This window comes from Chlorocebus sabaeus, chromosome 2 (assembly GCF_047675955.1).
Source record: "Chlorocebus sabaeus isolate Y175 chromosome 2, mChlSab1.0.hap1, whole genome shotgun sequence".
Taxonomy (NCBI): Eukaryota; Metazoa; Chordata; class Mammalia; order Primates; family Cercopithecidae; genus Chlorocebus; species Chlorocebus sabaeus.
The window spans coordinates 34974097-34991394 of NC_132905.1; the positions used below are offsets into that span (position 1 = coordinate 34974097).

The 17298-nt window shown below is 42.1% G+C and overlaps 1 protein-coding gene across 3 annotated transcripts in view; it reads right to left on the minus strand.

Annotated features, from left to right (window-relative positions):
* The window catches only part of DNAAF9 (dynein axonemal assembly factor 9), a 163959-nt gene that overhangs the window by 60577 nt on the left and 86084 nt on the right, over positions 1-17298 (minus strand). For all 3 annotated transcript variants that reach the window (XM_008019482.3, XM_037990851.2, XM_037990852.2), the window contains exons 17-20: positions 14368-14479; positions 13440-13510; positions 12443-12493; positions 11741-11828 (exon numbers count right to left, since the gene is read on the minus strand). In XM_008019482.3, the coding sequence (XP_008017673.3) occupies positions 11741-11828; positions 12443-12493; positions 13440-13510; positions 14368-14479 (322 nt within the window). The remainder of the gene's footprint in view (positions 1-11740; positions 11829-12442; positions 12494-13439; positions 13511-14367; positions 14480-17298) is intronic.

The following is a 17298-nucleotide window of genomic DNA, read 5'->3' on the forward strand; positions in this document are numbered from 1 at the left end:
ACTCAAGCTTAGAGAAATTTCCCCCAAAATCACAGTATTACTTAGTGGTGGAGCCAGGTATAGAATACAGGTTTGTCTGATGCCAAAGACACTATACCACGCTGGTGCCTTCAGTTCTCTCATGTCTTTTTTTCTTTCAATTCTCCCCTGTCCAAAGCCCAGCTGTGGTGAATCTGACAATGTGCCTTCTCTGCTCCCTCAACCACAATAGGCCACAGTGCTGTCCCATAGACTGTTTACTGCTGTCTCCCTACTCCTTCCATCAGCCTACAGAGCTCATTCCAGACCTTTAACACTCTCCTAAAACCACAACCCCACCAACTCCTGCCACAAGATGACTCTACTTACTCTTTCCAGAGATACGAGGGCTCCACAGGTGTCATGAGGTAGAAACTGCTCCTACTGCTGAGTGCTTAGTACCTGCACCCTTCCCTGTCCTGGGTACCTCTCTACCTGTGTACTTTTGAAGTGAACCTTTTCAGAAACAAGTCTGGTGCTACTCGAAAGGCCTCCTGGACAAACCTCAAAATCCTGAAGCTTCCAGAAAAAAGCACAGATTGGAGAAGCTGGCACATTCCATCTACTCAATAGGAAGACGGGAAAGGATGAGTGAGGTCATCTCCAGCATTTCCTCTCCCACTAGACTCTGAAGCCTCAAAACAAAATGGAAAAGAGGAAGACAAATTCACAAGACAGTGCTGGAAAAGCACTCATTATGGGGCATGGGTCAAGGCAAGGTCTCAGTAAACAGGATCCAATTTCAGTACTGTCCTGTGATCTGTCCTATGATCGCAGCTGCCCCTCAGCCTGGCTCTGTGAGTAGTAACTCTGTCATTATTCTCAGAGCACACATGAGATAAGTGAAGTGACTTACTGGGTGGCCCAGTGCCTGTGCTCTGGTCTCAGATCCTAATCCGCTTGAAACAATAACCCTTCTGGTATCTGCTCTGGACTCTTGACTGTCAGACAGTGGTCTGAGGGCCATGCCTTTGCAGGGGTTCACAGGGGCCAGGGCAGCCAACTCCTGAGGAGATCTCCCTGACTTTTTGTGCCATCCTTGGTGTCCTTAGTGGATGAGCTCTGTCCTTTCTCCTCTAATTTATAAGTCTGAAAATCCAGGATAAGAGGAAGTTTCTCATTACTGCCCCAAAACCAGGAGGACTGCGGTTTGGTTCTGCCTTTGATTGAGCTCTGCATCCCTGGAAGTTCAACAAAAGAGGGATAAGCCCTCAGGGTAAACCAAGATACCAAGCAAATGCCAATGAAGAATTTGGCTTTCCTCTTTCAGAAAACTGGCTGTACAAATAAAAATCTTCCAACAGCCCAGTCTATGGGAAGAGGAAACATTTATCACTGCTGGGGCAATTTATGATGCAATGGCTAGATGATTTTCATCCTGTGTCTATACATGTGTGTGAAATGTACACACAAGGTTTAAAGAAAAAAAAAAAAAAAAAAAAAAAAACCCAAAAAACACAAAGCAACAACAACAAAACCCAGATGTCTATGCACTCACCACCGGGCCTAAGAAATTAAGCATTACTAGCACCGTTGAAACCCCCTGGATGTCCTTCCTCAATGACAGTCCTTCTCTTCCACCTAAGGGGGAACAGCATCCTGAATTCTGGATGGTTTTACCACACTTGAATGTATCTGTAAACTGTGTATTACTTAGTTTTGTCTGTTTTTGTTTTTATATAAATGAAATCCTAATCATGTATTCTTCTGTGACTTGCTCACTTCTCTTGACATTCTGTTCCTGAATGTGACCCACGTTACAAGTAATAGGCAGCCAAACAGTTCCTTCATGCTCAGCGCTGTACAAAACTTTACTTTTTTTTTGAGAAGCAGTCTCACTCTGTTGCCCTGGCTGGAGTGTAGTGGTGTAATCTCGGCTTACTGCAATCTCTGCCTCCCAGGTTCAAGCAATTCTTGTGCCTCAGCTTCCCAAGTAGCTGGGATTACAGGCACGTGCCACCATGGTCTGGCTAATTTTTGTATTTTTAGTAGAGATGGGGTTTCATCATGTTGGCCAGGCTGGTCTCGAACTCCTGACCTCAGGTGATCTGCCCGCCTCAGCCTCCCATAGTGCTGGGATTACAGGTGTGAGCCATCGTGCCAGACCAAAACCTTCGTTTTTAAAGTGTCCCTCCAGCCAGGTGCAGTGGCTCATGCCTGTAGTCCCAGCACTTTGGGAGGCTGAGGTGGAAGCTTCACGTGAGGCCTGGAGATCGAGACCAGCCTAGCCAACATGGTGAAACTTCATCTTTACTAAAATAATGATAATAATAATATAAAATAAAAAAATTAGCCAGGCGTGGTGCCATATGCCTGTAATCCAGCTACTTGAGTGGCTGAGGCACAAGAATTGCTTGAACCCAGGAGGCAGAGGCTACAGTGAGCCAAGATCACACCACTGCACTCCAGCCTGGATGACAGAGTGAGACTTCCTCTCAAGAAATTTTAAAGAAGTGTCCCTCAATAGCTTCAGGTGGACACAAGGCAACACATGAGAGGGTGCAGAAATATGGCAGCAGAGAGCAAACCACCGCTGGCCTGGGCCTCTCCAACACACAAAGGTGAAAGCTAGATTGGTCCCCAGGGTTCTCAGGATGTATTCACTGTCCCATGTTTCAATGGGTCCAGGATCCTGCTCTGCATTGCTAACAATTTCTGCCCAATGTAAAAACACTCTGGAATCTGTAAATCACTGTAGGGAGAGTGAAGGAGCTGCCTAAGCACCAACCATTCACTGATGCCTGTAGGAAACAATAGAACCCATACATATATGGTCTACTGATTTTCAACAAAGGTGAAAAGACAATTCAAAAGAGAAAGAAGAGTCTTTTTAACAAATGGTGCTGCAAAAACTGGATATTCATATGTCAAACAGCAAACATCAATACATCCCTCACAATGGAAATTCTGCCCATTCTCATCAGCCACAGCGGAAAACCTCATACTTCACAGGGATATTGGGTAGAGTACTGAAAAGGATTTTGCTACAGTAGTGGGGTAAAATTAGTCCTAAGTCAAATGTTGCTCTGCTTCCTGCCTAATAAAGTTTTAAAAAGCAAGACCAGGTAATAGGATTAGAAGAAGTAGTTATTGGTTGGGCACAGGGGTGCATGCCTGTAATCCCAGCACTTTGGGAGGCCGAGATGGGTGGACTGTTTGAGGCCAGGAGTTTGAGATCAGCATGGACAACATAATGAGACCCCATCTCTATTAAAAAATAATAATAAAATAAGAAAAAGTTATTAAAACAGATATAACTGTATCACATTTAATAAGCTGGAGAAAAGAATGAACCATATTAGTTTGAGACATAAAAGATATAAAAAAGATTCAAATCAAACTTCTAAATATGAAAAATACAATGTCTAAGAAGAAAAATACACTGGATGAGATCAATGGCAGTAGACAATGCCGAAGAAAAGGTGAGTAAATTAGAATAAACAGAAGTAGAAGCTATGCAAAACAAAACACAAAGAGAAAAAACCCTGATCACAATAGTAGGGAACATCAGGGATCTGTGGGCCAACTTCACGCAGCCCGATACATATGTAACAGGAATCCCAGAAGAGGAGGGGAGAAACGTTTAAAAAAAAAAAAGGCTGACAAGCTTCTGCATTTGAGGAAGATTATAAACCCACCCATCCAAGAAGCTAAAAAAATCCAAAGCACAGAAACCATGAAGAAGCTGGTGCGGTGGCTCATGCCTGTAATCCCAGTACTTTGGGAGGCTGAGGTGGGTGGATCACCTGAGGTCAGGAGTTTGAGACTAGCCTGGTCAATATGGTGAAACCCCGTCTTTAAGAACACAAAAAATTTAGGCTGAGTATGGTGGTGGGTGCCTGTAGTCTCAGTTACTTGGGAGGCTAAGGCAGGAGAATAACTTGAACACAGGGGGCGGAGGCTGCAGTGAGCCGAGATTATGCCACTACACTCCAACCTGGGTGGCAAGTGAAACTCCATCTTAAAACAAAAAACAAACAAAAAAACATGAAGAAAACCACACCAAGTCACATCAAAACCAAATTGCTGAAAAAAAATTTTTAAAAACCAAACTGCCTAAAATCAGTGATAAGCAGTTGGGGGAAAAGGATCTTACATAGAAACAGCCCAGGCGCAGTGGCTCACTCTTGAAACCCCAGAATTTTGGGAGGTCGAGGAGGGTGGATCACCTGAGATTGGGAGCTCGAGACCAGCCCGACCAACATGAAGAAACCCCATCTCTACTAAAAATACAAAATTAGCCAGGTGTGGTGGCACATGCCTGTAATCCCAGCTACTCGGGAGGCTGAGGCAGGAGAATTGCTTGAACCCAGGAGGTGGAGGTTGCCGGGAGCTGAGATCGTGCCATTGCACTCCAGCTTGGGCAACAAGAGTGGAACTCTGTCTCAAAAACAAACAAACAAACAAACAAACAAAAAACAACAAAAAAAGAAAGAAGCAAACAAAGATAAGGATAGCAGTAGATTTCTGCTTAAAAATAATACAAAAGCAAGAAGACAGGGGTGGGGCAATGTCTTTAAAGTACAGAAATTTGAAAAATTTTGTCTTTTACCAAAAATCTGAAAAACTTAGATAAAAGGAAAAAAATTCCTAGAAAATTCTAAGTTTCCAAGACTGATCAAGTAGAAATTAAAAACCTGACTAACTCCATAATCATTAAAGAAACTAAATCAGTAGTTAAAAACCTTTCCTTAAAAAATAAATCATGCCTTCAGTGTTTCATAGGCAAGTACTAAGAGTCAAAAAATAATTCAAGTCTCATACATAATATTTCACAGTAAGGAAGTACAAAAGAGAATACTCCTTGGCTAGAAAATCTGATCCTAAACCAGAAATTACAATACAAAAAAGGAAAAACAGTTAATCCCATTTATGATGTAATAATCCTAACAAAACTATTAACAAACTGAGTCTAGCAGTATATTAAAAATAATGATCCAGTTATTTCTTCCCAACAATGTAGAATTAACATTTAAAAAATCAAGTAATATAGTAGTTTATTATGTTAACAGATTAAAGGAACAAAGTTGTAAGTGCAGGAAAAAAGCACTAATAAAAATCAAGAAACAGTCATGATAAAAGCTTATTAAACTTGTAATGAAAGGGGAATGTTCTTACTGCAATAAAGGTAACTACCAAAAAAAAATAAAAAAATAAAAAAAAACCCACAAGTATCAAAACACAGAGGAAGCGGTAAAGCTATCCCTGCTAGACAGGAATAACACAAGAATGCCTGTTATCATTACTTCTACTCCATGATGTACTAGTGGTCTGAGCCAGTGAAGGCAAGACAAAGAAATATAATAATTGGAAAGGAAGAAATAAAGCCATCATAACTGATAAATCATATGAGTGCCTACAAGTAAAACTCCGAAGAATCTAGATTATTAGAATTAATAAAGAATAAGATTAAGGAATACAAAGTAAATATATGAATATTAAATACAGTTAATCCTATAACCAGCAATTCTACCATAATTTAGGATTATAATCCTAGATAAAGCATCAAAAGTATAATCGTAAAAGTTATTTCTGACAGCAAAAAAGATATAAGATAATGAGAAAATTATAACGCTATATTAATAGGCATTAAAAAGACATAAATACACATCACATTCATGAACTGGAAAACTCAGGTTTACTTGACATGGTAAAAATGACAATTCTCTCCAAAGTGATCTTTAAATTGAACACAATTTCAGAAAAAAAAAAAAACCACCCAACAAGTTTTCTGAAAATCCTGAAAAGCCAACACAAAAATGTCAATAACTTTGAGCAAAGTGCTAAGAACAGCCAAGATACTCCTGAGAAGAAAAAAAAGGTGGGAACTTGCCTTATCACATTAGAGACTGAATGTTTGTGTCCTCTCCAAAATTCCAATGTTGAAGCCTTAACCCCAAAAGTGATGTTATCTGGAGAGCGGGCTTTTGGAAGGAAATAGGGGTTAGATGAGGTCATGAATGTGATGAGGTCATGAATGTGGGGCAAGGTCTATTGGGATGTAGTGCCCTTAATAAGAGCTACCAGAGAGCTTAGCTCCTACCATGTATGCACAGAGGAGGAGTCATGTGGGCACACAGTGACAGGTAGCCTCTACTGGTCAAGAGAAGAGGCCTGAGGATGAAACCTCCCTTGCCAGCACCTTGAACCTGGACTTCCCAGCCTCCAGACTGTGAGAAATAAATTTCTACTGTTTAATCCACTCAGTCTGTGGTATTTTGTTATGGCATCCCAAGCGGACTAAGACACCTTATAGAAATATGTTATCTATCTAAAATAAGACAATGTGGTATTTTCTCAGGGAGAAACTGAATAATGGAACAGAACAGAGAGCCTATGAATAGACGCACACATAAAGAGACTTGATTTATAACAAAGCTGGCACTGCTGATTAGTGGGAAAAGAATGATTTTTCAATAATTGTTGCTGAGACAGGTGGCTACCTACATTTAAAAAGTGAAATTAGACTCCTATCTCATAACATTTTCAAAGAGCAATCCAGGTGGATTCTTTGAAAAATTGTATTTTTATAATTCAACAGAAAAAGCCTCAATAGATCTAAAATACATGAATCACATAGGAAAAGATTATCTTGATTACATTAAAATTAAGAACTTTTATTCATTAAAAAGCATCAGAAATAAAATAAGACAAGCCACCAGGTAAAAGAAAATATTTGCAATATACTGAATTGACAAATAATTAGTATCAAAAATCTATAAAACATTCCTGGCCAGGCACAGTGGCTCACGTGTAATCCCAGAACTTTGGGAGGCTGCGGCAGGCTGATCACCTGAAGTTGGGAGTTCGAGACCAGCCTGACCAACATAGAGAAACCCTACCTCTACTAAAAATACAAAATTAGCCAGGCATGGTGGTGCATGTCTGTAATCCCAGCTACTTGGGAGGCTGAGGCAGGAGAATCGCTTAAACCTGGGAGGTAGCGGTTGCAGTGAGCCGAGATCGTGCCATTGCGCTCCAGCCCAGGCAACAAGAGTGAAACTCCATCAAGAAAAGATGAATGAACAAACGAACTATAGAGAGAGAGAGAGAGAGAGAGACAGAAACAAAGAAAGAGAAAGAAAGAAAAAGAGAAAGAGAAAGAAAAGAAAGAATTCCTAAAATAGGCCAGGCGCAGTGGGTCACGACTGTAATCCCAGCACTTTCAGAGGCTGAGACAGGCAGATGACCTGAGGTCAGGAGTTCAAAACCAGCCTGGCCAATATGGCGAAACCCCATCTCTATTAAAAATACAAAAATTAGCTGGGCATGTTGTTGCGCGCCTGTAGTCCCAGCTACTCAGGAGGCTGAGGCATGAGAATTGCTTGAACCTGGGAGGTGGAGGTTGCAGTGAGCTGAGATTGCGCCACTGCACTCCAGCCTGGACAACAGAGTGAGACAGTCTCAAGAAAAAAAAAAAAATTCCTAAAACAAACAAGAAAAAGACAATCTAAAAGAAACATGAGCAAAAAACAAGAACAAGCATTTAACAGAAGGGAAGTATAATGGCTTGGCCAATAAATAAAGATGGTTCACTAATAATAAGAGAAATGTAAATTAAAATCCTAATAATACAGCACTGCACACTCACCACAGTGGCAAAACAGCAAGTGTTGGCCAGAATATGGAAAAACTCAAATACCTGTATGCTGCTGCTGGAAGTATAATTTGGGACAATCAATTTGTAAAACAGTTTGACCTCATTTTAAAAAGCCATATGTGGGCTCATACTAAAATTCCAAATTTTTACTCCTCATTCCAACCCTACAGAAACATTTGCCCATGTGGACCAAGAGACATGCACAAGAATGCTCATAACAGTACAGTCTGCAATACCTAAAAAAGCCTACATTTATTTATTTATTTTTTAGAGTTAGGGTCTTGCTCTGTGAGCCAGGTTGGAGTACAGTGGTGAGATCATAGCTTACTGCAGCCTTGAACTCCTGGGCTCAAGTCACTCTCCAGTCTCAGTCTTCCAAATATATGGGACTACAGGAATATGCCACCATGCCTGGCTAATTTTTTTTTTTTTGGTAGAGATGGGGTCTCGCTGGTCTTGAACTGTTGGACTCAAGCAATCCTCCTGCTTCAGCCTCCCAAAGTGCTTGGATTACAGATGCTGGCTAATTAAAAAATTTATTTTGTAGAAATAAGAGTCTCACTCTGTTGCCCAGGCTGGTCTTGAACTCCTAGCTTCAAGTGATCCTCCTGCTTCAGCCTCTGAGAAGCTGGGATTACAGGCACAAGCCACTGCACCTAGCACAAAAACTATAAAAAACCCACATGTCCACCAAGAGTCAAAATGATAGTGCATGCTTGCAAAAACGAATACTATAGGGCCATGAAAATGAGTAAGCTATATGGCTTACATACCAGAAACTGGATGAATCCTAGGAATATCGAGCAAAAAAAGCAGGTCTACAGTATGATTCTATTTGTATTAAGTTCAAAACAAGATATTGTCTGGGGATATGGGCATGTGTGGCAAAACTCTAAAGCAGGTTCCTGAGGATTAGGTACTGGGCAGCCTGCCTGGCCACAGACAGCAGGGTGGGGAGGAGAAGGGCACATGAAGGACATGAATGAATGGGAATTTGAAAAGCAAGACATCTTGTGATAGCTGACGCCACTAACTGGTGAACAGAAACAGTTCTAGAGTTGAAAAAACTTCAAGGTAAAGGAAGTACTATTCTTTTCTTTTTCTTTTTTTGAGATGGAGTTTCACTCTTGTTGCCCAGGCTGGAGTGCAATGGCATAATCTCCGCTCACCACAACCTGTGCCTCTCGGGTTCAAACGATTCTCCTTCCTTGGCCTCCCGAGTTGCTGGGATTACAGGCATGCGCCACCGCACCTGGCTAATTTTGTAGTTTTAGTACAGATGGGGTTTCTCCATGTTGGTCAGGCTGGTCTCAAACTCCTGACTTCAGGTGATCCGCCTGCCTTGGCCTCCCAACGTTCTGGGATTACAGGCATGAGCCACCGCGCCCTGCCAGGAAATACTATTCTTTTCATCTGTAAGTAATTGCTGGGTGAAAAATCAGAAGACCTGTACTATTCTCCAGACCTAGACTACCCTCCTGATGCTGCCATTAACTTGTACTACATCTCAGTCAGGGTGAGGGAGCTTAAAAAAAAAAGTATGGAAAAAATAACAACTTGTACAATATCAGGCAAGTTTTCACCTTCTATGGGACTCAGGATATGAAGATCAATCAAGATAATGCATCCTGAGGAGCTGAAGATAAATACCTTCAGGGGATGGGAACAGATAAATTTCAAGCTCATCACAGTCCCAAGTAAAGGCAGATTTATAAAGACATTAAAGACCATTGAACTTCAGGACTCCTTACCTGCCCAAGCCCCCTTCTAAGGCCCTAAGAAGAGCCCTCATCATTTTGTAGTATTTTCCTTAAGAGAGTCCCCAAATGGTATAAACTTCAAGCCCCACAAAACTTACATCAGCTCCTGACCTGAATCCCAAAGTGGTAAAATGCTTATCCACAGGAAGGGGAGACTCCTGTTTAAATTCTCTGCTTCTATTCAATTCCCTGCCTCAGAAAACCATCTCCTAATTTAAACTAGATTCCCCTTAGGAACGAAGAAAGTTTAAAATTCAAGTTTTCAAAAGACTACGACTAATAAGGCTCCAGAAATCCCTGGCTGTGCCTTTATTCTTGCACAGAGACCTTAGGATACACCGAATCTTGTTGGATAACTCAGTACAATGCAAGACTATTTTTCTAACAAGGCCCTTTACTAAGAAGGTGCAAACTAATTTTGGCAAATATCCCTGCTAAATATTATAATTGGCTCAAGGATGACAGAGCACAAACCACCTCTGTGTTGTGCCTACAATCTGCTTTTAAAACACTACGCAATCTTGCCTCAAGGCTGGTAGTATTACCACACACTCCCTGCCTTCAGCAAATGTTCCTAACTCCTGGGTTCTCTGCACCAGGATCTGGAGAGGCAGAAATGCAGGGACAGATGTGATAACAAACGCCATTACCACTCCAGCAGTATGTGGACAGAAAACCAGAACTCCTTGTGCTTTGTATTCTGTGTGAATGAAGGGGCAGAAGCTGAAGCAGTGGTCTGAGAACAGGGAGAGGAATTTGCCACCGGATAGAATATTTTCAACAAGAGGAACAAATCATCCAGAAAAGGGATTTGCTTAGTAGAGGTTGAGGAATTTGTAGAATAAGTCAGAACTCCTCCTTCACATAAAGGCTATATTCAACAGGGAAAGAATAGGACTCATAAGAAAATGTTATTCTGGGGAAGCCAAAGAGGAACTTGCAGTAAATCCCTGTAAAATCCACGCAAGACCAACAAGGTTTTTGAGGATTTTATACGAGCAGACACACTGCCAGTTTGGATTGAAAGGGACAGAGAAAGTATAAAATTGAAGGAGACTGTTGGACCCTCAAAATTCTACTGGCAAGAGGCAGGCTGATAAAACTACTCAGCTACAAACAAGGTGCTACCTTTCACTGAAAAAGGAAGGATGACAGCAGTGTAGCCACAAGCCCAAAGGGTGGAGCCATGAGCCCAGAGTAAACCAAGAGCAAACAGGGTAGAACCAAGAGCCCCGAAGCAGAGCTGAGAGCCAGAATTATTCCCAGGCCTTGAAACCTAATCAAGGAACTGAAGTCTGCCCAGCTGGACTTCAAAGCTGTCTTGGGCTGGTGACTCCTTTTTACCTTCCGTTTTTCCTCTTTGTGAACCTGAAGTCTATGCCAGTCCCACCTTGTATGTTGGGAGGGCTGCGGGCAGATGACTTGTCTCTTTAGTTTTGTAGGTCCACAGAGACGGAGAGGAACTATGGTCAGGAGCTGTAGACAGTTACTCTCCCAAGCCTCATTTACATGGGACTTAGATGATCTTGATCATAAGATTTCAGATATTTAAGCCCATGAGATTTAGGACTTTGACCTGTAGCCACAATGGGATGAGACCCTCAGTAGGAGGTAACGAGGGACATGAATTATGGGGGCCAGAGGGTGGACTGGGATAGGCAAAAACTTAAGATGCTGATAGCAAAGAAGAATTAGAGAGACTCCAAGTGTGAGAGAGATTTAATACAAGAAGGTTCTTTATAGCTGAGATGGAGGGGTTTACAAGGGCAAGGACTTCTGGGAGGAGGAGCTGAGAGAATCCCTGTTTAACAATCAGCAACAAAACGGGGACCTCAGTATTACAAGCGAAAGGAACCAACATCCTGGCTGAGATTGGGAGAAGATTCTTCCACAGAGGCTCTAGATAAGAGCTGCCTGATGCCTTGATTTTGGCCTCAAGAGATCTGGGTCCAGCCAAGCCTGCTGGAGACTGTGACCTGGAGAACTGTGAGATAATAAGAGGGTGTTATTTTAAGCTACTAAATTTGTGGTAATTTGTTACACAGTAAGATAAATGAATCCAGATTCTGTTTAGGTCCACAAATTCTATTTCTGGAAATGCTGCTGCCCTAGCCCATTCGGAGAGCTAACTAACCTCAGGCAGCAACAAAAGGAACAGGTACAGTTCTGTGATCAGCCCTTCCTAGCATAAATTTCCTCATCTACAAAGCGGGTGGGTCAAGAGAGAAAAGCTGTAGGAAAACATTTCTGTACCACAATTATGTTCAAATAGAAGACGTATTATTAATCACAACTCCTATGCTACCATCTGCAAATGAGGGACCCAGACATGGCCAAGAACATTAAAGTCATAGCTCCTTACCTTCCTCAGGCCAGGACTGTAGATTGCTGGAATAAAGATATGCTCCTTCTCCTCCTGTTAGGAAAGTGCCCAGGAAAGACTCATCCCCCTTTAAAAACAACAACAAAAACAAAACCCAAAAAAGAACAGGTGATTTATAGCATAAATATTCACAGAATCAAAAGTCCTGCCCAAATACATCCATCTACAAAAGCTGAGTCAGGCTCAGACATGCCCAATGTATTCCATGGCCTTTGGCATTGTCTGGCTCTTTGGCAGGTTACTGGCATCCTTGATTTGTGCTGAGAAAAAGAACATTAAGATTCTCTCTGAGTCCAGGCATCAAAGCCTGCAATGCTGGTTCATGTTCCAGTGGATTTATTTCCTTTGTGAAAATGGAGGCAGCTTCTCCTTGGCCTAAAGCCTTGATGTCTCAGTTCTACATGTCTAGGCCAATCTGGGATCTGCTTTTAATACTACGGGGAGATTTTTAAAAAAACACCAAAAGGCCCTCATGGAATAAAGAATCCCTCTAATTGTATCCCCCATAAATGGTGATTTCGAAAGCTCTGCTGGGAAGGGGAGGAATGCAAATAGGAAGTGAAGACAACACAGTGCAAATCCTTTAGATTAATAGTGAGAAGAAGTATTTTAATACCTTTATGAATTGCTTACATTATCTTTTGATATGATGTTAACACTGAGAATAAGAAGGCTGCTTACCCTCACTGCTTGCTGGGTTTTCTCAGACAATTTTACTTCATTATCTTCTACCTGTGTCCAAAAGGAATGCAGATTTTCAGTCCACTACTTCAAGGGAAAACCCTGCTAGGTCTCCCCACTGTGTTCAGATATTCCCAGGACACTGGCTGGGCAGTCTTTCACCAAGTCCATGTCCAGTGCTCTCAGGCCCTGACACACCTGAGATGTCTGCTGGTCATCAGGGCTCAGAGCCCAAGGCCATGGTGGGCTCTCTCACTAGGACCTGAGGTCCAGCTAATGAGCTTATGACAAGCAGAGGGGATGTGTTAGTCTCCACCTACATTTTACTTCAGAAAAAAACAACTGTTTTTAGGGATGAAGCAAAGAGAATGTATTAAAATATCTTCAGAGAATGTCTTCTCATTGAAACACGTTCAGATTAGAGGATAACTGTCGGTCTTCCCTGTCTGTGTGGGAACTGTAGAAGCAGAATGTGAGCACTCTTAAGCAGGGACTCAGCCCATTAGCAGACTCATTACTGTCACACCTATGTTCCAAGGCCCCAGTTTCAGACCAAGTCCCTCCCACTGCAGAAGATGGGACTTTTCTACAAGTAGAGAGATGTTACAGTAAAAACTCTGTAGCAACGACTCTACCAGAGAAGCAAGTCATGGGATTCACTTCTCATGATCTGTGTGACCTTGGCCGGGCCGTTCAATTTATAAGCTCAGTTTCCTCATCTGTAAAATGAGGCTGTTAATTTCTTCCTTTCACAATTTAATGGTGACCCACATGACTTTGTTCCTTTCTTTTGAAACTTTTCTAAGATTATGAGAGTTAACGAAATTAGGTTCATTTGTATAAAGAGAAAGGGCTGGGATAAAAAATTCCATTCCTGAACAACAGCTAGTTCAGGATCTGACATCCCACCAGGGGCCCAACAAAGAGGCTCTTCCTCAAATGTTCACCCTGATTTCTCCACACATAGGTCCACTTCCACCTGATGAATGACACTAACCAGCCAGGAGCAGAATCTGGGTACAGCGGCAGTCAGGACTATGGAGCGGGTTTCTGTGGTAACAGTGCCATCTGCAGGAAGACCACACACATGCCAGTTACTCCCCTACCACCTCAGCCTGCCTCACAGGCCCTAGACCCTAAATGCCCTTCTCAGGAGTTAGGGCTTTTTTTTTTTTTTTTGAGACAGAGTCTTGCTCTGTCACTCAGGCTGGAGTGCAGTGGCGCCATCTCGGCTCACTGCAACCTCTGCCTAGCAGGTTCAAGCAACTCTCCTGACTCAGCCTCTCAAATAGCTGGGATTACAGGTGCGTGCCACCATGCCGGGCTAATTTTTGTATTTTTAGTAGAGACGGGATTTTGTCATGTTAGCCAGGCTGCCCACCACTATGTCCGGCTAATTTTTTTATTTTTAGTAGAGATAGGGTTTCACCATGCTGGCCAGGCTGGTCTCAAACTCCTGACCTCAAGTGATTCGCCCACCTTGGGCTCCCAAAGTACTGGGATTAAGGGATGAGCCACTGTGCCCAGCCTTCAAGTTGCTTCTTCTTGACTCCTAGTGAGGTTACATATCTTCATTTATACATAGTCCTCTTCTCTTTTTTGTTTTCCATGTCTGTGAACTGCCTGTTCATTTTTTTTGCTCATTTTGCTATTGGGTAGCTTATCTTTTCTTATTAATTTGTAAGAGTTCTTCATAAATTAGGACGTACACCCTTTGTTCATCATTATGTTCCTCTTTTTTTTTTTTTTTTTTGAGACAGGGTCTCACTGTGTTGCTGAGGCTGGAGTGCAGTGCTGTGATCGTAAGTTCTAATATTTTTACCAGCTTACTGTTGGTCTTTTGACTTAGTTTATAGCTTATTTTGCAAAAAAAAAAAAAAAAAAAAAGGCTTAAGGTTTGCTTTCTAAAGATCACATATACTTACCATTTTCTTTAACTAAGATTTGAGAAGTCAAAAACGATTCAGAGAAAACCACAGATCCTAAGCAACCATTTCCTCCCAGCAAATCAGGAATGTCATAGACGGTCATACAAGCCTGCATCAAATGAGAAACCAGTTCGATCAGTTACCAGCCCAAAACCATCAGAGAGAAATCCATAAGAACGAGACCACGAAATACTGCCTAAAGGAACATGGCAAAAGAGTACTGAAGTTTCTAGGGAAAACTGGAGTTATTCTAAATACATCTTTGAACTGGGAGGTGACTTTAGGATCACCCGGGCTTCCCTGAAATTGTTCCCTGATCAGAGACACACTTGGGCTATAAGGAAAGTATCTTTGTTTCCATATATTCCCTCAAATTGCTTTATACTGACTAGGCACAGTGGCTCATGCCTGTAATCCCAGTAATTTGGGAGTTCAAGGAACCCAGGAGTTTGAGATCAACCTGGACAACACACTGAGATCCCCACTCTACTAAAGAAAAATCAGGCTGGGCATGATTAATCATGCCTGTAATCCCAACATTTTGGGAGGTGAGGCGGGTGGATCACTTGAGCCCAGGAGTTTGAGACCAGCCTGGGCAATATGGTGAAACCCCATCTCTACTAAAATACAAAAAAAAATTAGCTAGGCATGGTGGCGTGTGTGCCTATAATCCCAGCTACTTGGGAGGCTGAGGCAGGAGAATCGCTTGAATCTGGGAGGTGCAGGTTGCAGTGAGCTGAGATTGCATCATTAAACTCCAGCCTGGGAAACAGAGCAAGACTCTGTCTCAAAAAAGAAAGAAAGAAAGAAATAGCCAGGAATGGTGGCATCTGCCTGTGGTCTCAGTTATTCAGGAGGCTAAAGCAGGAGGACTGTTTGAGCCCAGGAGGTTGAGGCTGCAGTAATCTATGATCATGCCACTGCACTCCAGCCTGGGCAACAGAGCAAGACCCTGTCTCAAAAAAAAAAAAGCAAGAAAGCTATTCAAACTTTTACGGCCAAGGTAAATAAAAGCAGAGGCTTCACTAGCCCAGAAACCAAATTAGAACAACTCAGAGAGCTCCCAATGTCCAGTAAGAAAGCCCTAATGTATCAGGTAAAAACTAGTGAAAATGGAACAATTCTGGGAAGAAGCCAGCAGAAGAAAGAGAAAATGATGTTAGCTAGAGCTAGAGTCTTGGTTGACCAGGAAGATCTAATGAGGGACATGGGATAAGTAGCACAAGGACCTGTCCCATCCTACCCTGAATAGCGGTGAGCGGTGGGTGCTGGTGCAGATCTCCTGAGACTGAGTCCACTTTCACATATTATCGTTCTAGCGTGGGACCCCGTCCCACCCCTTAGGACACAGACAAAAGACCTGAGCCTCTTGAACGGATTGCTGAATTTTCAAATAAAAACTTAAAGAGGGCACAAAGTTGAAAGGAAAAAAACCACAGTTAAAGCCAAAGCCCTTAATTTTCCATATTATTATGATAATAGGATATATAAGAAAGACAAGTAGGCTTCTATATTTGAGTTAACTTTCTTTTCAGGTTTGACAACTGGAAGGTTTATCTAAAGCTGTCTCAAAGGATTTCCAGCATCTGAAGACACAGAACCCTCCTGAGCTACATGGTTCCTCTTAAGTGACAATGGCAATCCTACGTCTTTGGTTCCCAGACCAATCAGGTGGACAGATCCTGTGGGTTCCTGATCCTTCATGTTCATATTTGGTCACTGATATTGAGGAAGGGAAAAGAGGATATTGAAAAGATAACATGTAGCGTTTGTTGGACACTTGTTACATACTTCCCACCATGTGGCACAGGGAAAGAAAAAATATGGTATCGTGCCTGTCTTCAGGAAATCTTAATGTATAGCTGGAGAGACAAGGGCATTCGTACACAAAGGTCATCATACGACACATTATGATATCATATGATACATTAGGATAGAATTATTCCTTAATTTGTGTAGTACAAACTGCCAACTGCAAGGATTATAGGAATACTTGTAGGGAGAAATCAACAGGGAAGGCTTTGGGGAGGAGATAGAACTTCATCTCTGGATAAGAGGACAGAATGTAGACAGAAAGCATCGACTTGCTGCTTCTTATTTCCTATCTCATTAGCTGTGCATACTTGACGCAAGACTATGATTTTACTGGATTCCTAATCACCTGCTACTATGCAAAGAATCTGCCAAAGCACCGTGCAAGAGTCCCAGGAGAGAAGTCAGACTTTAAAGTCTAACAAGGAGATAAAGTATGATCACCTAAATATCAGAAAGTATTTCCCAATGTTTTATTAATATCACGAAAAAGTCTGAAATAGTTCTAAAAGAATATCCACACAAAATGTTGACAGATGGGGACCAGGAACATTATAAAAACATAAATTGCAACCTTAAAAAAATTACCCTTGTTGTACTATTCTCTGTAGATGGGTTAACACTACTGACAGGAACTTCCGAGTTACTTTTCCACAGGTGATGGTGATGGGGATGTGCTTGTACCAAATTATCCACAGCTGCCCACCCAGTTCCCTGGGACCAAAGCTTTTTGGAACTAAGGCTCAGGCAGTGGTCACAGAACAGACTCAAGATATAACACACACCACAAACAGAATCTTGGCTGGATATGTACCACCCTCTCATGCACCATTTGCCAACCTTCTTCACATCAGGATGTTCTGGGGTAAACGGAGGACTCAGCCTGTGGCTGAGAGCAACTGGCCTAGAAACTCTGGCTCCCCCAGGCCATGCCATCCCACCCCAGGGACCATTAGCTCAGTGCATCTCCAAACCATCCCCCCAGCACACAGGTTGGAAAACATTGCTCTGACTACTCTACTTCATGGCAGACACAGGTCCCTGTTGATTACTGGTCATTTAAATAATTATAGTCATGTATGACTTAATGACAGGGATACATTCTGAGAAATGTGT